The sequence below is a fragment of the Doryrhamphus excisus genome, chromosome 1 (genome assembly GCF_030265055.1).
Source record: "Doryrhamphus excisus isolate RoL2022-K1 chromosome 1, RoL_Dexc_1.0, whole genome shotgun sequence".
NCBI classification, from domain to species: domain Eukaryota; kingdom Metazoa; phylum Chordata; class Actinopteri; order Syngnathiformes; family Syngnathidae; genus Doryrhamphus; species Doryrhamphus excisus.
In genome coordinates, this window is record NC_080466.1 from 24,142,924 (window position 1) to 24,165,886 (window position 22,963).

General features: G+C 40.8%; 1 protein-coding gene across 1 annotated transcript in view; it reads left to right on the plus strand.

The window, feature by feature from the left end:
• Positions 1-22,963, plus strand: part of tspan4a (tetraspanin 4a) — a 212,691-nt gene that overhangs the window by 98,950 nt on the left and 90,778 nt on the right. The window contains exon 2 of the mRNA XM_058045907.1: positions 6,567-6,758. Coding sequence (XP_057901890.1) covers positions 6,567-6,758 — 192 coding nt within the window. The remainder of the gene's footprint in view (positions 1-6,566; positions 6,759-22,963) is intronic.

Sequence of the window (22,963 nt, forward strand, 5' to 3'; positions counted from 1 at the left end):
GTACAGGACAATTTGACTTTTGAAATAGACTTTTGAAATAAAATATAAAATGTACTGTACATTGAGTCGGGCGGCACGGTGGTCTAGGGGTTAGCGCACAGACCTCACAGCTAGGAGACCAGGGTTCAATTCCACCCTCGGGCATCTCTGTGTGGAGTTTGCATGTTCTCCCCGTGCATGTGTGGGTTTTCTCCGGGTACTCCGGTTTCCTCCCACATTCCAAAAACATGCTAGGTTAATTGGTGACTCCAAATTGTCCATAGGTATGAATGTGAGTGTGAATGGTTGTTTGTCTATATGTGCCCTGTGATTGGCTGGCGACCAGTCTAGGGTGTACCCCGACTTACGCCCGAAGACAGCTGGGATAGGCTCCAGCACCCCCCGCGACCCTCGTGAGGAAAAGCGGTAGAAAATGAATGAATGAATGAATGTACCTTGAGTCCTGTGGTCTTTGACATTTGTCTTAGACTTTGACATGGCGGTGCCCACACAATTAATGGATATTTTAAAAAATTATGTTTTTCTTTGCATTTCCTTGGTCCTTGGATGGCCGTGTAATTTGTGTCATATTTAACATGCATCCAAGCTTTATTTAAAGGGGATATATTATGCTTTTTCCACTTTTCCTCAGACCTATTAATGTAGTTAGAATGTTGTATTCTAGTGTTAAGGATGCCAAGGTTTCAGATAATGAGGTTTGATCATTTGAAAGTGAACCCTGAAAGAAGTTTGGAATGGCTCACAACCCTTGATTTCCGAGGGCGTGGTAAAACTGGAGGTTTGTGATGTCACAGATGGGCAGATACGCTCTCTACCAAGAAAACTATTTTTATGTTTGTTCTTGTGTCATTGATGCACTTTTTGTCAGGCATTAAAGCATAATAGATCCCAATATGCTTTTCCACTTTTCTGACCTATAAATGTAGTTAGAATGTTGTATTCTCGTTAAACGATGCCAAAGTTTCAGATAATGAGGTTTGCACATTTGGAAGGCTGGGATGGCTCAAAACGCTCGGTTTGCAAAACTGTTCTTTTGTGATGTCACAGAGCAGCGGGCTTCATTATGGCTGCGTGGCTGTAGGCGCGATATGCTCTCTACGCTCCCCCAAGTTCTGTTTCCTTCAACGTGAATGTGAAATATCCACCTTGTGGAAGCCAGAAGCAGCACGCTCTCACCGGGAAAGGTGCATTAATGTCGGACGTGTTGTGCGCCCACATACGTGAAGATTTGCACTACCAATGTGCCAGCAATTTCTGGAGTTACTAAATGTGCCACCCTCACGTTCCGTTTCTGACAAAGTGTGTCCGACAACGAGTGCTCCTCCTCGGGCAGGCGAGGTTGGAGGAGCGCCAGCGGGGCCTACTCTTTTGAGTTCATACACAGTAAGTCAGGCGTCTCCAGCAAATAGCTGATGAGCTGCCAGTAGCTCCTGAACACTTTTCAATTTGCTCTCTGAAGAATTTATTCATTCATTATCAACTCCGAGACCCACTAAATTCGAAAGTGTTATTCCCAGTATTAAGGAAGTAGTTTGGGAGTGTGACCAGTCACAATGGAGTGGGCGTGCCAGGAGGCGGGCCGTGGATGGAATAAATTAAAACATGCTAAAAGGTTTTATGTGCGTACTATTGGGTGTAGCTGCTCTGTAGGAGTCCACAATTCAATACAAAGGGTCAAAAAATGAGCACAATAGGTCCCCTTTGTGTCCCTGAATGCACCACAGTTATGTGCTATGAGAAGCAAGAGTGAAACATATATACTGTTTGATTTTCTCGATGCTGCCGCAGCTTAATTGGTCTACAAATAGAAGACAAACTGTTATGTTCTTGATCTTGAACACACACATTTGTAGCTTTTCCACTCTAAACTTCCACTCCAAAGGGCTTTTCACTACATTTGCCGCAAGTGTAGTATTTATTGTATAGTAATAAATAAGTTGATGATGCTATGGCTCGGTGTTTCATATTGTCAAGTTCCCTTTGGTTTTCATACAATCCCCACTTGAAGGGGATGAGCCATCTACCCAGAGGTGTAGGAAGCATATTCACGCAATAAATAAGCGGCTTGTCCTGTTTTGCATCTTTTATTTTCAGTTGCAATTTAGGGTGCAGTTTGCCACTTGAAATTAGGTGAAAAACCTTTCAATAAAAAAAAAAGAAAAAGGAACACATTTAAATTCTGTGCAAAGTCACAAATCCCATGCCTCACAAATTACTGCAATAGAGAATAAGCAAATTAAGCTTTAATACAATACCAGGTAAGCATGAATCAGGTATGAATTCCACCACTTCCCATATATTTATTGCTGTTTTTATTTATATATTACATTATATTATATATATATATTTTTTAATGTGTTCTTAAATTATTACTAATTATAATAAATAACACATTGTAATTTATTAATTCATTCATTCAGAATTTACTGTGATATTTATCATAGTTGTTAACCTTAAATGTATTTAACATGATTTGTATTTACCATGAATTACTTACTGACTGTTTTAACAAGACACATTAATTTTTTTAACCTAATACACATGAATTAATTCTTAAATTTTAACTGCGATTGTACACAAGGAAAATTTGCACAATATTATAACTCAGCCCTGCTTTCTCTTAATTGCCCTTAGCATTAAATACAATTAAATAAAATTCAGTTAGCTTTCAAATCACATTTCCAAACCAAAGTGAAATAAACGTACTTAATACATACGCAACAATATAAGCTAACTATTTACACCCGTCACAATTTCAACCACATTAAATCAAGTTAACCACGATACCAACAAGCGTTTAACACAACAATCAGTGCACGTGCGCATTAAACAGTGAACAAGCCACGCACTAGAAGCCGTGGCTAAGCTATCGTTAGCACAGATTCTTTACATTGAAACAGTTTGGCGTCTTACCGGCTGCCTCTCTGGTGTTTGTAGATGCTCTGATTTGTATGGGCGACTTACAAACGATAGTTAAACAGTCTCTGCCTGGTGCCGCTGTTTGCTTAATTGCTTCACCTGTGCTGGTGTGCCCCACTTATTCCGGTCCGGCCGCGATTGATGTCACGAAGGTTCCTCCTCCCTTTTTTAAATCTCAAGTTTGACTTGACACATATTTTTCTCTTTCAGGAGGTAAAAAGCTGCCAACCACTGGTTGGTCGGTAACCTCAAGCATTGATCAGCATACCGTGGGATATACATTTGGAATCAGACTGATGGTGGTATTGCAAAAACACTGTACATTCATATAACATGTCTGTAACTCATCTTGAGCTGGTAAATGGAATATTTTCCAGCTTCAAAGCTACTTTCTGAACTAAGAAAATGTCCTTTTCCTCCATGACTTTACATCCCTCACATCTCCTGAGTCCATGCATTTTTAACTGTTATACACAGACAGGAAATTAAATCACTTAATAAAAGATGAAACCTACCCAATGATACGATATGGAGGTAAAAGTTACATAAATGGGAGTCGTCTTGCTATATTGTCATTCTCAGCAAGTCAGTTGGACTTCATCGAAAGAAGATGAGGAAACTAATGAGATAGTTCCATCACCATCATGGTCTGATGGACTGGGAATCTTGTCTCTACTACTGACGTTCTTTCCATCACTGCCCTGCCGTGTATGAATAATTACCCCACTGAGTAACATGTACATTTAGTCCAAATAGCAAAAAGCCTTCAGTCACACAGATTGATAAAGCCAGCACAGCCACATTCCGTGTCAGTCACCTTGGGTTGGGTGCTATGCTAGGTATATACCGATGTAGATGGATAATAAATATAAGACGCCTGGTTGTAAATTTTATATGGACCCATGTTTGACTTGGATGAACACGCACGTTTGCAGAATATGAATAACAGCCATGTTATTATATCTTCTCCTCTGATGAGCAAATGACCTCAAAATGTTCACCGTCGTCTGTTCCCAGCATTCCCTTTCATCCTTCACCCGTCTCTTGGCGGCCAATCTTCATTAGAGGACACACTCTGGGGTGTAATAAGGCTCTGTTGTGAGTCACACTAACCCCAAGAACCTTCATTTGCTATCTGCTGAAATCGCCCAGCTGTGGCAGATTGGGAACAAAACCTGACTCAAGCACACCAGCGCCTTTCATTTTTTGTTTTGCCCTACTTCCGGTGAAAGAACTCATTAAATAACTGTGGAAAAAAAACAGTAATCTTGTATTTAGCTATGTCAATCTTACCGCCTTTGGGAGTTTTTGCAAATGGTAACGGTTTGTGTTTCCTGTAGATGCGTCTGAACTCATAACCTGATGTGCTTCATAAACATGCGACTCCTTCAAAATCTAAAGGTATACAAGCCAATCAGGTTGGCTTGGCCAATAAGCACATAGACAGGTTACAAAATGATGAACCGTGGACTCTGGGGGGTGATCTGATCTCTGAGAATCTTCAGCATTTACATGGTTACCCGTCACCACACCAAATGGTTTTGAATCCAAGGAAGCCTTAGTTAGCGTACGCCTCAGTTGCTGTGTTTTTTTTGGTTGGCAGACGTCCCTCGCTACATAGCAGTTTGAACATCACTCACTCACTCCATCACTGTTTTTAAACATGAATTCATGTTTGTGGTTGAGTATTAGTTAAGAATGACTAAATGCACTAAAATACGAATACAGTATTCGGCCATTACATGGGTCACTTGGTGTCAGTAATTGTTTGGTGAGACCACCTGACTTGAACAACTGGCTTTTATTGCAGGTCTAAATTGTCTCACAATGGGAAAACCGACTCACAAGTACTGACTGGACTCTGCTGACTCAAATGAATCACTTGGGGGGAAGAACTTTCTGCACGTTTGAATTTCTACTCGGTGTGTCCCGATCCAACATTGCTATCAGATATCGGTCCAATGAGATTATATTGGCCTGCATCAAACTTTCCAAAATCTGACTTTTCTCATTCTTACTGTTGCTGACTGATACCACTTGATCCCATCCTTCCCATCATCCCATTCCACACTACAAGACAAGTATTCCCTCGTTCACAGTGGTTAATTGGTACCAGATCAATCCATCCATTTTCTATGCCACTTATCCTCATTAGGGTTGCTGGAGCCTATCCCAGCAGTCATTGGGCCAGAGGCGGGCTACACCTTGGACTGGTTGCCAGCCAATGAAACTGGCCTCTTTTAGGAAAAACTGTGCTCAAATAAAAATCATAATCAAAAATAACCATTCAAAAATAGACAACTTGTCTCTGTCTTTATTAAGAAAAAAATTCATCTTGTTACAAGTACTGGAGACAACTGCTAGCTAGCAAGGTTTATTTCGTCTAAACTTATAAAAGTGTTTCAAACTGAGTGGCAAGAAAGACAAAGTAAAAAAATAAAATTACCACTTCCACACGGAATGAGAAGAGAACCTTTTTTCCACTCATCTCAGCCATGGTATGTCTTCCTCGGCTTGCCTGGCTTGGCAAGCAGTCTACATGCATTGTCAAGGTGATGTATCAATCATCAAGTCTCATTAATTCAACATTTTTGATGCCTTGTGGCCAAAATACTACATACCTGTATACTGTTGTCTTTCAATATGTATTGACTAATAATAGACCATACTCTACCATGAAGTATTCATTCATTTTCTATACCGCCACTAGGGTCATGGATATGCTGGAGCCTATCCCAGCTGTCTTTGGGCGAGAGGTGGGGTACACCCTGGACTGGTGGCCAGCCAATCACAGGGCACATATAGACAAACAACCATTCACACTCACATTCATACCTATGGACAATTTGGAGTAGCACACACGGGGAGAACATGCAAACTAAAACAGAGATGCACAAGCGGAGAATCGAACCCAGGTCTCCTCGCCTGCGTGCTAACCACTTGGCCAGGATGTACAGAGGACTAAAACCCAGGAAAGGCCGTGTTGCCACGAAACCAATCCAAAAGGAAAGATTAAAGCAGTAAAATATTGTCAAGGACTGCATTTGTTGGCTAGCACATGACGAAATGAGACATTTTTGCACATAAAAGACCGTCGCTACACTGACAGAGACTCCAATCTTAAGAGGATCTGTCTCCTTGATATTGGATTTTCATTCCTTTGCTTCAATCGATCACGCTGTTACATAAATCTAAGACGGTGAATGTGAAATTGACAATCACTTGGCAAGTCTTTATTAGACAATTATACTCGGAAAAGTGACCCTTATGTCCTGCTGTCCAATAGGCACATTTTGTCAGTGCGGGTCCATTCATGGGCTTGGCTTTTGCTTCTCACTGTTTGACTCCACTCAGTTTGTATTCATCACAATGCCTGCAAATGAAATCAACTTTAAACACATATGATTTCAACAGATTGGAGTGTTTTCTTCATGAATCACAGATGTGTTTTCATGTTTTGTAATTGGAGCCAGCCTTTAAGAGCAGTTGTTGAGACGTTTAATTTCCTTCTGGATGAAGGTCTCCACAGAACATGGACCTTGTTAACCTGTCACTGTTAACTCTGTTCCCAAGCACTTAAAGACATCACGTCCCTGTGGGATTGTGTTAGTTGTTCCACTAACATTCCCTTTGTTTTCCCTCTGCAGTTGGGAGGATGCGGCATACTGGGGGTGGGGGTGTGGCTGTCAGTGACCCAGGGCAACTTTGCAACCCTGTCATCGTCCATCCCCTCCTTGTCGGCAGCCAACCTGCTCATTGCACTGGGGACCATCATCATGGTGATTGGCTGTCTGGGATGTGTGGGGGCTGTCAAAGAGAGCCGTCCTCTTCTGCTGGCGGTAAGTTCTTTTACACCACTTTTGATGTCATGCTGTGATGCAGTAAGAATGTCTTTCAATTGATCACGAGGGTCGCGGGCGTGCTGGAGCCTATCCCAGCTGTCTTCAGGCGAGAGGCGGGGTACACCCTGGACTGGTGGCCAGCCAATCACAGGGCACATATAGACAAACAACCATTCACACTCACATTTATACCTATGGACAATTTGGAGTGGCCAATTAACCTAGCATGTTTTTGGAATGTGGGAGGAAACCGGAGTACCCGGAGAAAACCCACGCATGCACGGGGAGAACATGCAGACTCCACACAGAGATGGCCGAGGGTGGAATTGAACTCGGGTCTACTAGCTTTGGGAGCTGCGCGCTACCCGCTCGTCCGTCGTGCAGCCCCTATTTAGGAACATTAAAAAAACTCTGTTAACGTGTTAACCTTGACAGCCCTAATTAATATAAAATGATTAATAAATGATTAATAATGTCCAATTTGGCCCACAGTAGGCAACCCTGGTCTCCTAGCTGTGAGGTCTGCACGCTAACCACTCGACCGCCGTGCAGCCCATCTCTTTAGCCTTTCTTGGGACAGCATTGCTATCAGAGATGTACTCAATAATCACACAATTGAAAAGGCTTTCAAGTTGTATTTCAAAGTAATAGCATACTATAGCATATATATATATCTATATATAGCATATATATAGCATTATATTTGCTTACAGTGCTGGACATTATTGTTATATACGTAGAAGTTGCCTCACCCAGAGTCAAACATGCATATAAATTGGGGCTCCAGAACTAAAATGGCCTGAGTAGCCCAAATAGTTTTGACTACGCCTTCCTACTGTTTTTTCTTCCATCCATCAATTTTCTTCTGCTTCTGCGGATCCGGGTCATGGGGGCAGCAGTCTCAGTAGGGAAGCCCAGACATCACCAAGGCGTTCCGTGGCCAAATGCGAGACATAATCAATCTCGCAATCTTATTCTATCAGCTTGGATCCAAAAGCTCATGACCACAGATGAGGGGGGCAACATAGATCGACTGGTAAATTCAGAGATTTGCCTTCTGGCTCAGCTCTCTCTTCACCATGACTGTCCAGTCCAGACTGCATTTCTGTAGATTCTGTGATGATCTTGACTGTCGATCTCATGCGCCAACCTTTCCGATACGTCAACTCTTCCACCAGGGGCAAAACCTCACTCTTAACACGGAGGGTGGAAGCCACCCTTTTCTGATTGGGAACCCTGGCATGGAGGTGCTGGAGGTGCTGAGTCTCATCCCAGAACCTTCACACAACCAGGATGAAAACCACATTGCTTCTCCTTCAGCTGAGGTTGTAGCCTTCTCTCTGGCACTCTGGAATAGACTTTCCCAAGGGGGCTGAGGTGTTTGATCCCCTATACTTCCCGGTCACCCTTCTTCAAAAGGGGCCCCACCACCCTGGTCTAGCAATCCAGGGGTTACTCAACTGTACTCAACATCCAGGTCAATTCAGTTTTCAGTTTTTCTTGGTCAATTCAATTCAGACAACATTCTAGAGGGCAATTAAAGGAGAATATCTTTGGGCGACAGGGGGGTGTACACCCGCCACTGGTCACCGTTTAATCACAGGACACATACAGTATAGACCAGGGGTGGGCAAACTACGGCCCGGGGGCCACATGCGGCCCACCAAGTGTTTGAATCCGGCCCACCAGTTGCTTTCTAAGTATTTCAACTTTTAACATACAAACTGGCAACATGACTTGCAAGTCGGATGTCTTATTTAGTAAAAAAAAACAACAAAACTGGAAAATTAAATGACATAGTTTGATGTGGTCTGATGCTTAAAGTGCTCCTAAAAAAGGGACATGAGAACATAAAGCTGATAGTATAACACTTTTACAGATAAAATTAGACAAATAATTCAAGGAAAATTATAAGCATTAAATAGTGTGTGTTAAATATATGTTCTGGCCCCCCTAGAGAATTTTGTTAACTCAATGCGGCCCATGAGTCAAAATATTTGCCCACCCCTGGTATAGACAAACAATCATTCACACCTATGGACAATTTACAGTTATCACTTTACTTTGGGTTCATTTCACTGTGAAGGGATTTGGGTACTTTGAGAAGCGCTATATAAAATGTCATCCATCCGTGTGATGGGGGTATGCTGGAGCCTATCCCACCTCACTTTGGGCGACAGCATAGACAAACAGCCCATTCACGCTCATATTCATACCTATGGGCAACTTAGAGCATCCAATGAACCTAATATGCATACGTATTCTTGGAATATGGGAGGACGCACAAGAGGAACATCCAAACTCCAAACCCTAGTGGTATATGAGCAAGTTGCAGCAGGTATGTAGAAACATTTAATTTCCAAGATCATAGGTAAATATTGGCTGTCATTTCATATGAAGTCAAACAATAAAATGGAATGTTTGCGTTCCAGCTAGTTTACCCACAGAGACAATAACCCGTGTCATAGCTACGCCAAAATTCACAACAGTTGTGTTGCATTCTACTTTTTGAGAATGATCAACATGTATGAATGAATGGGGTACTCACGGTATAACAAAAAAATAAAGTGAATACAGTAGTAGTACCGCTACTACCAGCCAACAAGCTAAATGCCCAAGTTTTACGCCCTACATATTTCTCACACACTTAGTAATGCAGTTGAAATGATACAATGTATTTGTACTAACCACTAAGGAATGATAATGATGATGGATGAAACAGATGAAGGGGAGTCAAGGGCTAGTGTGACATATCAACGCTTGGTGGAAAACCATTACCAGTGAAGCATAAAGTGGTACATCCATGTATGGGTTTAGGTTTGTGCCAGAATGTTGACATTAACTCGGAATTTTTTGCTCTTTTCAATGGATCCTGTGTCAATAAGAGTCAGGTTCTGGAATGTTTCTGTGTGGAGGGAAAATGATTGATCATTACCAAAAAATGTCACAGTAGGAGTAAGCAATTATGGGATTTAGTGTGAGCATGATCTATGGCATTTGCTCCACCAGTGGCCGGACCAATTCTTGGGCTGTCAATATAATGGCAGCAGGCAAGTTATGAGTCTGCTTTAATGAGTGGCAGAGCAGGCCATACTTCTCTGGAAAAGACTCCTTTCAAAGATCAGGCCTAATTAGCATGCCGGTGGCTGATGAGGGACACCCGGAGTCTACAAATGATTGCTGCCTTTGGTGCTTGTCCAAGTAAACTAAATTTGTGCGACATCTTCCTGTTGTTGCCATAAAGGTTAGCCAAGCAGCTTTTTAGTCGTGTGCCTCGGTGCTAACTGAGTGCCGAGTGTTCGTGTAAAACTCACAAAGACTGGTGTTTTAAGGTCAGTGAAAAAAATGGATAAGAGCGTGTGAAGGGAGGTCAGGTATCTGATGATTTCATGAAAATGTCAAGGTGTCATTCCTTGGTATTTTGCTTGCCATTGCTGTTATCGCCATTATCGAAAAATATATTATTTGGAGAAGTCATTTTGTTACCTTTTACCTATTTGTCATCGACTTATAGTAGTTCTAAAAGCCTGAATGTAGAAATGAATATGGAAAGTGTGCCACAAGAATAGTTTCCTCTTGTTTAAATGCACTGCCCTTTAAAAACCGTGCATTCTTTCATCATTTAACAGTTTAATGTTAAAGTTCAAAGTAAGTCATTATTTTCATTTAGACTGCACCTGTTTAGTTATACATTGTTTCTGCAATAATTGTTAAAAACAAATACAGTAGTACAGCAACTGCACGGCCAGTAGGGCATATCTCTTGGGTATGAAATGATATTGTTTCCTTGTTTGGACTTGTCTTAATGAAAAATTAATCAATTGTCCTTGGGTCATAATAAAGACGACACACAATTTTATTGAAATTCGTTAACAACTTTTTAAACTATGTCCTCTAGCTAGAAAAAAACATTATACTCCAGAGCATAATAAGAACTAAATCATTTTGTCCTTGATTCATAGCAAAGCTATAGACCAAATGTGCATCTTTTTAGTCTATTCTTAACTTTTTGGAGGAGCTGTTAAGAAATGATGGATTGCACAGAAGGGGGTGTAACGGTACAACATTATCCCGGTGTGGTGAGTACTGTGGTTTTGTATTCATTTTCCATACGACAAGGGAAGAAAACGCAAAAAATTGCAGTAAGCTTTGTGTTTGAGGTGACAAAGCAAATAATGTCTAATTAAAAAAATGGATGTTAATTGGTTGTGGACCAATTAAAAACAAGCTGAAAATGACCCCTGGGTTGCAGATTTACATTTTATCCATCCATCCATTTCCTATGCCGCTTATCCTCACTAGGGTCGCAGGGGTATGCTGGAGTCTATCCCAGCTGACTTTGGCGGGGAGCGAAGAGGCGGGGTACACCCTGGACTGGTGGCCAGCCAATCACAGGGCACATATAGACAAACAACCATTCACACTCACATTCACATTCATTTAGAATCGTCGATGAGCCTAACATGCATGAACATGCAAACTCCACACAGAGATGCCCAAGCGGAGAATCGAACCCGGGTCTTCTCGGTCCCCTGACTGTGTGGCCTACATGCTAACCACTCAGATGCAGATATGCAACAGTGGGAATTTTATTTTTAGTAAATGGAAGTTGAGCTTGTAGGCGCTAGCTTCTCTTTGCCCCTATCGCTAGCCATGATTGGTGCTAGCTCAGGGATGTCAAACTCAAACGCACAGGGGGACAAAACCCAAAGCTGACTTTTGGTTGTTGATAGAACTGGACATTACCCCCCCCCCCCCCCACCCTCTTGGACATTACCCTGCTACCCACATCAAAGTGGGGGAAATGGCCATTTCTTTGTGTCCATTCATTTCTGCTTGAAATTTTTACTTTCCGATAATCTGTAACATGAAGTTACAACTTTAGTCTTGTATAATTACTAGTTTATTTTCATAATATTTCGAGAATGAAGTCAGAACTTAAATAAATTAAACATTAAAGCGGTGAACACATATTCATACAGCCCCAGTGGCACACACAACCTCACGAACATGCTAAACAAAGCTAACCCCCCCTAGCTTCAATTGACGCTCTGAGGTTCGCCAACCTTCGCTGGTGTTTGTCACCATTTCAACCTGTACAGTTTGGGAGGAGGCAGTTTGGTGTTATTTTGTGCCATGATTGGGTGGTCCGCCGAATAAATACTCCCCACACGAACGTTCCTTTTCCTCACAACGACAGCATTTCATTCATCTTGTGTATCAATAAATTACCCTGCGGCTTGTTTACTTGTAACATTTATAAGTTGGCATAAGTCATTTTCTTATCACTGGACGAATCTGACTTTCACTTTGTTGTCTTATTATCAGGAGAATCAGCAATAACCCGTAGAATGTGTAGGCAATTCAACTTGTCAGGGTCAGCTAGCTAAATAGCATTTTTTTAAATGTTTTTATTAGGCATGTCACGGTGAAAATGATGACATTGCAGTCCAAACGTCTCATCATACATACATCAACATAATAACACATAACAATACGAGCAAAATAATAACTAAATCTGGAAGCGATGCTAGGTGTTGCTGTGTGTACTCGCCATCATCTTGCAACACGTCATTTTCAAATCATTATTAACTAACATTATAAGACTAAATTTGTATCAAAATGGGTTATTTATAGCATCAAGAAAGACATTCTATGTAAACATGTATGCTCAGCAGCAGCTGTGGACACCCCCATGTATGTAGTCAGAATGGGAAAATCACATTTTCATACCAATCAACTGCGAGATCCAATCACACTCAAATCAAATCATTGAATAGCTGAATATTCTAAGACAGGGGTGCTCACACTTTTTCAGCATGCGAGCTACTTTTAAAATGACCGAGTCAAAATGATCTACCCACTACAAAAATGCAAAACATCTATTTATTTTCAAATGTATTGAGGATTATTTGTACGTACAATGTATGTTGATGTACCTTACATAACCAAATGAGCCAATATTGCAAAACACACATAATTAACTATTAACATTTTTTGTAATTACCTCCACATTACTCCACATTTCCCTTCTTTGGTACTGCGATGGTAGAATGGCATATGAGGCAAACGCACTTCGAAAAAGACATTGTGAAAAAAAGTCCACCTCCCATTCCGTATGGAAGTGATATGTTTTTACTTTTTACTTGGTCCAGCTCCTTCACTCATTTTAGTGACCATAAACTTTAGCGAGGGCTTTAAAATCTGACGCAATTCGCCGACTAGCTTAGCACTTTGCATCGTTGTTTACGCATGAGCGGTGACCTAAAGGTCAAAATTCAGTTGTCATCTGACTGGTTGTCCTGTATGTCAATCAAGTAACGGGGATGGATGATAGGCTGACATCGTAAGTTCTGCTGCACTTAGAGACGTTGTTTGATTTGATTGGTCGCCCGAAGGGCAACATTCAGTTGTCATCTGAATGGCTGCCCTGTATATCAATCAAGTGATGGCATTGATGCTGGGATGATATTTTTTTAATGTCACGCCGCGATCGACCAGTACCACCTCCGCGATCGACCGGTAGATCGCGATCGACTTAATGAGCACCCCTGTTCTAAGACATCCCTACTTAAAACATCAAATTTTAAAGGATTATAAGAGCAATATCTTTTTACAAAGACAAAAAAAAGAAAAACATACTTTTTCAGTCCGCCAACTTTCTTCTGGGCATCCTGCTCATGTCTTCCAAGACTGATACCACTCATGTCTGGCGCCGATTGTTGGGCTAAATTGCCTGGCTAACTTTTGCTTCGTCAAGTAGCAGCACTCCTCTCATGTAGATGCTTTTGGGTTTATGGTGTTTGTGGTTTTGGATCATTTCAAGTGCTGTTTCCATCTAGGTGATATGCTGTATATTTCCTATTAAGTTGACAGAAAAGTGAAGAACTGTGAACTGCATGACCCTTGATTCAGAGTTCCAAATAAAGCAAAGAGCAAGAACTGGTCGGCAGTGTGAAGCTGTCACATAACACACCACAACAAGGGCTGTGCAAGAGGTATATTGTCAAAACATGAAAAGGTTACGTAAACGCATCTGGAAGGGGCACAGTATCATAAAAAAGGCAGAATGGAAAAACACAATTGGAGAGAAACCCGGAGCAGCGGATCCACGGTAATGAAACGGACATGTCTGGATATAGATCCAGGTGGAACACATCAGGACAGGAGTATCTAATGGGATGGAACAGAAACTAGACATGAAGGAGAACTGAAATGACAGGAAGTAACAAGTACAACACCCGTTCACTAAACTCCATAAGATTTTGTGACAGAGCCCCACCTGATGGAAAGGTGTCAGCTATCGTCTTTCCCGCCTACTAAATGCTGACGGCAGCAGGATTCAACAAGCTATTGATTTTGGATGTGCTGATGGACTTTGTGTGACATGATGGACAAACAAAGAGCAGTTGTAGTTTTAGCACAGTGGGATGACAATGGAGGAATTAATACCGCCAGCGCTCGGCCCGAAAGGTCGCTGGATGTCAATCTCTGCTAAATGTTCTAGAGGGATCTATGTGCTGTGGAGTTGCTCTTACAGATGAATATTTCTCCATACAAGGGTGGTATTGGTAAAATAAAGTCAAAAGACAGACAATGACTTGCATGTCAAAAGTATTTGGTAATGGTAATGGTAATGGTAATGGTATTGGTAATGGTAATGGTAATGGTTTTATTTCATTTGAACATGCATCAGATTACAATTGAGTGCATCCCATAATCAGTTCCCAGTTCCACATGTCCAAAAGGAGTAGGAAGAAGCAAAGCTTATTAAATCCTACCCCTCCATCTGGTACTTTTACAATCACTAACTGTTACATTTGTTCACTTCCTGCTTTCCATAATACAGTTTAAGGTTTTTTTTTGTTTTTTTTAAGGTGATATGAGCATCCAATGACATAATGGGTACCATAGTAACTGTCAATATAGTGATATTTAATTTTAGAAACAGATAAAAAAGACTTTCCAAATGTTTAGCTGTATTGATATATTGATGCAATCAATGTAAAGTATATCAATTAAAACATTTTTAAAAGTGCAAGTTTTGGAAGAGTTGATACAAAAAACTAATGAGTCTGAAAGATCACTTACACACATACACAGTACACATATATAATAAATAATAAATATAGCAACTTCCCAATCCATGTTAATTTCAGACTTATAAAATAATAATGGAAAATAATGTACCGATTTAAAGGGGGAACTGCACCTTTTTTTTTTAATTTTGCCCATCATTCACAATCCTTAATTGTTTATTATTCAGCTATGTGTGTTATCTGTGTAAGTGATCCTTGAGACTTTATTTGTTCATTATTTTAATTAGCTGTGTGAAGTTGGTGATTCATGCAAACATGGCAATAAAAATAATAATAATAATCTGTCAGCCTTGCTGACTGTATTTTTCTCAAAAGCACCACGTTCGGTCCTAGCTCATATCAACTTGCGCTGGAATGCACATAAAAGGGAAACAAATATATGTTCATGTTTTACAGAAGGATTGTGAATCATGTGAAAAATTCTCAAAAAAGTGCAGGTCATTAAGTCATGCCTATTTACAGTTAACCACGCCCACTTCCGGTTCATGGCCCACCAATTTTCGATAAAATGACACCCACTTCCATCCCCAAATTTGGCCTTGGAGTCTCAAACTCACCACGCCCTGCCAAGTGTTCGGCCCCAAATCGAAAGCTTTTCAAAGCGCCACCCCAGTGAGACATTTTTGCGGCACTTTTTGCAGGATGCAAAATTTCTATCACTCTCACAAAAACAGGAAGTCCCACACATGGTAGACATGCTTGTTCTGGATGCTGTAGCAGGGGTGGAGGAGATCGGTGGAGGGGATTGGCGTTTTAAAGCAAGTACCGGCCGATATTGATACCATCCTTTTATCACTGATATCAGCTGCTACCGATCAGTGGCCGATTGATTGGAGATGGAGGAACAGATTTCCATCCTTTACATTCCAAATGTATTTTTCTTTTTTCTTTCTTTTTTTGCTTATTTATATTAGCTGCCAGGAATTCTGGATAATTCAAAAACAAAAACAAAAAAAAACACCTATGGGAAGTCAATCAATCAGGGCCCCGTTTCACGAAGCAGGTTCAACCAACTCTGAGTCTAACCCTGAACTCTGAGTTGATCTACTCTGAGACAGGAAACTCTGAGTTACGGGTTTCAGAACAGGTGATTTCATTTGGTTCAATCAACACAGAGTTTGTTCACTCTGAGTTAAGCGCGTGCACCACGACTTTAAAAAGCCCTGATCAATGGAGCCCCGTTACCTCGATTCGCCATGGCAACGAGTGATAAGAAAAGATCGTCATATTTCAGTCCTCTGGAACTGGATATATTAATGCGGTCATACTGCGAATTTGAAAGCGTTTTTAAAAAGAAAAGCAACATTGAAAGCATTTTTAAAAAGAAAAGCAACACGGCTGCAGCAGCGAAAGAACGCGAGTCGGCGTGGGAGAAGATTACTGCTCGAGTCAATGTGTAAGTTTAAATTGCTACTACCAGATTGCATTAATCATTTTCTGACTTCACCCTAATCACACCCAGAAAGCAATATTATTTACCTATTTACTGGGGCCCCCGTCAGTCATGGGCTCTTGGAATTGTCCTAACTTTCCCTCCCCTTTATGGTCCCTTTGGTTGTGAATGGTAAACTGATGCAACCGGCCATTCGCTCTGACAACAAGATATACGGCTGTGTTGGGAGCAGCCAACAAGATCAATACAATTCAGACATAAATACTTACAATAACATACATTGGATATCTTGACACCAGCAGCCTGGTCTGCCTGTGATTAATATGGATGAAGACAAGAATGGATATGAATAGTAGCAATAGTAGCAATAGTAGCAATAGTAGCAATAGTAGCAGTGCACTACTGCAAATTATTTTTAATACAAGTTTATGTGGAGTTATTTTGTTTTAAAAACTCAGTACGTTCATGAACACAGGATGGCTCTTGGGGCAAAAAGCAAGGCATTTCAATGCAAGCTAAGACATCAAATCCACACTTTTTGTGAGGATTTATTTCAGGAGTGAAAAATGAGTAAAAAATGTCAAAGTAAAAAGTATTTTAAGGTTCTCTTAATAGTTTTTAAATGTCTTAGGGGTTGTGGGCCTTCTTATCTTTCTGAATTGCTTTTACGTTATGAATCCTCGCGGACCCTCAGGTCCTCCAACACCGGCCTGTTATGTATTCCCAGGAGTCCAGTTTTATGGCCCCCGATTGTGGAACAGCCTGCCGTAGAGAACCTTGAGATTTTTACAAATAGGCTCAAGACCCACCTATTTAATTTGGCTTTTAACTTATGCTCTTAATAAAATCTTTTTTAACCTTTTGAACTTGACTTTTATCTAATGGTTATTATATACCATATATCTTTTGTTTTGGCTCTTAACCAAATGTTTTTATATGTTTACACATGCCTATTTTAGTTTTCTTTTTATGTTGTTATTTCTATATATACTTTCTATATTCTTATTTTATATGATTTTATATTTTTATCCCAGCCCCCCGCGCAGATGGCAGTGCTTCTTGACCTGGTTCCTCCGTTTTTTGGTTTTTTTTTTTAACATGTAAAGCACCTTTTGCTACATTTCATGTATGAAAAGTGCTCTATAAATAAAGTTTGATTGATTGATTGATGAAAAAGTATTTGCATCTCTACTGGCAATAGTGGCCCTGCATTCCTGCACTTGTGTTCATAATGTGTGCAGTTGGCTTGTCGCCTTTTAAAGCTTGGCCCCTGCAAATAAAGTCCACTTGGGGGTAAATAACACCATGATTCATAACGCTCCAGTGACTCTGAAGTACTGATGTGAGATTTCTGTGCTGTGCTATAAAACATGCTGTAAACGTAGAGACAATGGACACAACACCCCAGGGTTTTACTGTAGTCCTCCGAAGTCCAGATCCTATTGCTTGTTGCTTCTCCATGAGGGCCCTGAATACATATACGGACCAACTGGGCCTCATTAAATTTCATTAAACAAAGCTGTTGGGGATGACAAAGTATTCAAAGACAAACTATATGTACAGTATATAGGACTTCTGCCCTCCAGGGCAAGAACTGAAAAGTCTTCAGGATTTAATTGCTGTTGTGCTGATCAATGGAAAAATCACACTCAACAAAAGAAAGCAGTTTCGTTGCTTCTTAATTCTTTGGACTACCCGATGAAGACATTAAAGAGCAATCTATTTCTAAGACTTGTGCTGTCGCTACATGATCAGGGTCAAATATTACAGACAGTGCCTCTGATCAGATTGCTGGTTGTCACGATGATGAATGCTACTGCAACAAACCTTCAACAAGAATAGCCACTGATAAAGGACACACCTCAAGGTTGAACTCCTAATTTTCATCATTGTAGTTGGCATTCTGGTTCTGGTTTTTGGTTCATAGGTTTTTCATCTTTTGGAAAACTCCGACCAGCATGAAGATTTTCAAAAATCTCAGAGTTTGTGTGGACAGGTTAAACCTTGCACAGCCTCATGTGTCACGGTCCGGCTTGTGAGTTTTGTGGTTCGAGCCCAGGATACAGAGATGAGAACCCAAATGCAGGTAAAAATATATTTATTTATGCTATGCAGCAGAATGACGCGCTAGCAAGTCCAACTCAACCCAAGACAATGAACCGACAAACGAAGGAACGCGCACCTGAACTAAATAGGAATCACAAATGGAAAACTGGTGCGGGAGAAAATGGAAATCAACGCAAAACAGAACAGAGTAACAAAGGAAGTGAATACAAAATAAGAGCATAAACTAGGAAGGCAAAACTAGAGGCAAAAAAGGAACTAAACGAGCTGTCACGAGGGGGTGAAGCCCGATCGTGACATCATGTCTCACAATGTTTCTGTCACCACCTTTGGATGTTTTTCTTAGTCCACCAGGCGACTGTTACTTAGAACACCAGTGTTTTTTTACTCTATAAATACCAACATTGACCGATGTTTGTTGATCGGTTCTCTAAGTTTCCCAGCTCTCTGGTTTCCATGTTGTTTTGGCCTCTAAATGCAGTCTACACACGAAAAACCTATCCCACCCAGTCTGAAACTGTGAGTGAACATTCAGTGCTGCTTATTGATCGAATTAGTGAAGTCATAAGACACACCAGTAAGTCACATGTTTCACTATTTTTGCTCACATGAAGAATGGATGAGTTCGAACAAAAGGGACTATCTTTTAAGTTGTGCCTTCGTTCCAGATGTGAATACCTCGAAATAAAAGCTAAATTGTTGCTCCATTGTCTCATATTCATCTTTTGATGTCAATGTTTTCAGCAGAAGTAAAGTCATTGACTGTTCCGGTACTTTTAGAGGACACTGTATATCGCTATAATGATGAACTGATGCGTTATCATGCACGACCAAGTCAGCTATGGCTGCTTTTTCAGGTCCATGTCCATCCCCTCTTGTAGTTCTAGATATTTTTTTAACACCGTGGGGGGAATGTGCTTCTTCAAAAATAATATGTGTGGAATGATGATGGTCTGAATGAATGGCCTTTATTGTAAAGCCGCACACAAACATGAAGCAGCTCTTTGTCATGCTGATAGCCAGTCAACTAACGGTAATTAAACCGTAGCATGAATTAATATAAACAATAACACAAATCCTAACATTTGGTCCATGAAGGAGGATGTAAAACGACGGGGCTAAGCCATAATATCATAATGGTTCTAAATAAAACTGCTGGGGCCCAAGATATTCCCAGAAAGATTTTTTTTGTGTTTTCGCTGTCACTTCCTGTCTTTGTCCTATCTCACTGTAGCAACTAAAAATATATTCATTTTATCTTTAACATATCTGAAGTTAGCTTAACACATTTTAATCTTTTTTCTCACTAGCCATACAGATAAAAGTACGTGTCCCGTACTGAGTTGACAAGGGACTCACTTTGGTGTTTTATTACCCCGAGAATGAAAAATTGTCTGCAAAATATGGAGTCAATTGATGAGAGCTTGTCTATCGATAGTTTGTGATCGCAATCTCATTTCCGTTTGACTTTTCTGCCATCTTTGTTGACACACTTTGCCTGGCTGTCACTCAACCTCACTGGAGGCAGCTTACCTTTGGATTCCAAATGTGACTTTTTTGTTTACTACAGTGACATTGTCATTAAAACATACAAGTGACTTGGTTAGTTTGGAGCTTGTTTTTGTCCCACGGGGAAGCAACAAGTGGCTTTCTTCTTGGTTTTCTCACAGGGCTGCTGATGATATCAGTCATGCAGTGCAGGACATGAATCCATATATCCATAATCCATATTTCAACCCCTATATCTCACTCACAGTGCATGATAACACAAGTAACACTTAGGAACATACAATAGAACGGCATCACCCTGATTGCGTTGGTATCCAGCAACAGCTTATGCGCCAATACACATGCTAAACAATACTAGCCTTGATAACTAGCAAGGCATGCTGGGTAACTTCCTGATTGTGGTGTGCATGCCTTGCCTTAGAAGTGGCATCAAAATAAAATGGGAGATAATTAAAAAAAAAAACCCACCAATTTCAAGATATGGCATCTCCACATCACGTAGAAGACGAGTACAACATTTTAAACGTACACTCAAGTTGAAAAATTGTAAATGTAGGATGGGGCCACTTTATAGCAGAATGACTTATGTCATTAAGCAGAATGATTCTTATAACATCACAGCTGCATATAAGACGCATAGCAAGGTCATTTAAGCACAAATACGCAAAGTATTTCAAACTGCACTTCCACTTTGTGTAGATGTCTTCATCCGTTCTTATATAGTACACCATGTATTGCTTGGAAGAAAAGTTGCATTTGTCATTTAACATTTCTTATTCTTTAATTTAAAGAACTGCTCCGAGCAGTTCATCTGCAGTTGACTAAATGAGCACATCGTTTTTTTTTTTTCCCTTTCATTATAATTGCGCTCTCTACAGAGATCTAACGTGGGTTTGGGCAGTTTTCAGTTAATTTCAGCAATACGTTAAATAAGAATAACCAACTGTCTATAATTTCCTTGAGGTCCAACCTGTAATTCAATAGCTGCTTCGTGATATATACAGCAATAACAGCAGGATACATTTCGTCCGCTATTAAAAGATTGCACTTACTGCAGCTGAGGCCTGTGGTCTGAAAAGTTACATTTTCTTATTAAGAGTAAATTGATGGCGAAATATTCAGGGAATCACAAGGGAGGGAAATGTTTGTTTTGCTTGTGGTGAAAAGAAGACGTGACATGATTGTGTGATATTGATGTAATTGCCATCTTTCTAAAGTAGTTGTCCTGAAAGGGGTTATTATCAAAGGGGTTGTTATAAGTACACATCATTCACAATCGTGACTTTAAATCAATGCTCAGTAACAAGGTAATCCGTTTTCACTGTTAAATTACTTGTCCAGCAACTGTTGATATTTTTAAAAGGTCAAACCTCTGATGTAGTCCTTGTCTGAATAATGGAAGTGAAAAACAATCAGGGGGAAAGATGGAAGGGCCATCGCGGATCGATAAATAAAACCAAATGGCAAATCTTATTATCCCATTTGAGTTTACGGCCATTTCTTCAGTGTTCATGGTAATGGTTAGGACTATTTTGCACATGATTCTTCTTCTTTCTCTTTGGGCTTTTCCCATCAGGGGTCGCCACAGCAAATCAACTGCATCCGTCCAACCATCTGTCTCTCTCACACCAACTACCCTCATGTCCTCCTTCAGTACATCCATAAACCTCCTCTTTGGTCTTCCTCTACGCCTCCTACCTGGCAGCATCCTTCTACCAATATATTCACTATCTCTCCTCTGGACATGTCCCGACCATCTCGGTCTGGCCGATAACTGACTTTATCTCCAAAAAGGACCACTGACATTTAATGTCCCTCTGATGTACTCCTTCCTGATCCTATCCATCCCGGTCACTCCCAATGAGAACCTCAGCATCCTCATCTCTGCTACCTCCAGTTCTGCTTCCTGTCTTTTCCTCAGTGGTACTGTCTCTAGACCAAACAACATGGCTGGTCTCCACCACCTTTCCTTTCATTTTAGCTGAAACTCTTCTATCACGATAGGTTTTGCGATACAAGTATTCCCTTGTTTATCACGGCTAATTGGTTCCAGACCTGACAGTGGTAAGTGATTTTCCACAAAGTAGGTTTCATTACATCAATTCCACCCTCGGCCATCTCTGTGCGGAGTTTGCATGTTCTCCCCGTGCATGCGTGGGTTTTCTCCGGGTACTCCGGTTTCCTCCCACATTCCAAAAACATGCTAGGTTAATTGGCCACTCCAAATTGTCCATAGGTATGAATGTGAGTGTGAATGGTTGTTTGTCTATATGTGCCCTGGGATTGGATGGCCACCAGTCCAGGGTGCACAACGCTTCTCGCCGGAGGACAGCTGGGATAGGTTCCAGCATATCCGTGACCCTTGTGAGGATAAGTGGTAGAAAATGAATGAATGAATATTTTCGTCATTAGAGCATAGCAAACCTGTTTACAATGTTCTAAATGTAAATTGTGGAGTGGGTAAACTGCAGCCTGGGGGCCATATGCGGCTTGCCATTGAGTCCCTCTCACCAGTTGCTTCCAAAGTATTTAAACCTTTAACAAACAAGCTGAAAACATGACTTGCAAGTAGTCAGAGTCAATCTGAGACAATCTTTGGCTGGTTTAAGTAGCTTTTCATTTGTAGCGATCCACACAACAACCTCACCCACGGTGCCAAACAAACACAAGTCAACAACTATGTGGCACAAAACTTAACCGTACCCACTCTGGGAAGTATAAAAGGAGGGATATTCTCATATTCTTTAATAGTCAATAGTTTATTGTTCATAGTTCATCTTGTGTATCACACATTCTTTATTCATGTTCATTCCGTATGTATTTTCAGTAAAAATTAAATTGAGAGTGAATGGTTGTTTGTCTATATGTGCCCTGTGATTGGCTGGAAACCAGTCCAGGGTGTACCCCGCCTCTCGCCCAAAAGACAGCAGGGATAGGCTCCAGCATAACCCCATGATCCTCATGAGGATAAGCGGCAGATAAGCGAATGAATGGATGGATGGATGGATGAACATACCGGAGTTGCTTCATGAGTTTTGCACCCTTCTGGTGAATATATGTAATATCAATTAATTCGCACTTTCATTGCGTAGAGCTCCACATGGTGGCTTGTGACTGCCTTTGGGCGGGCGGACCTG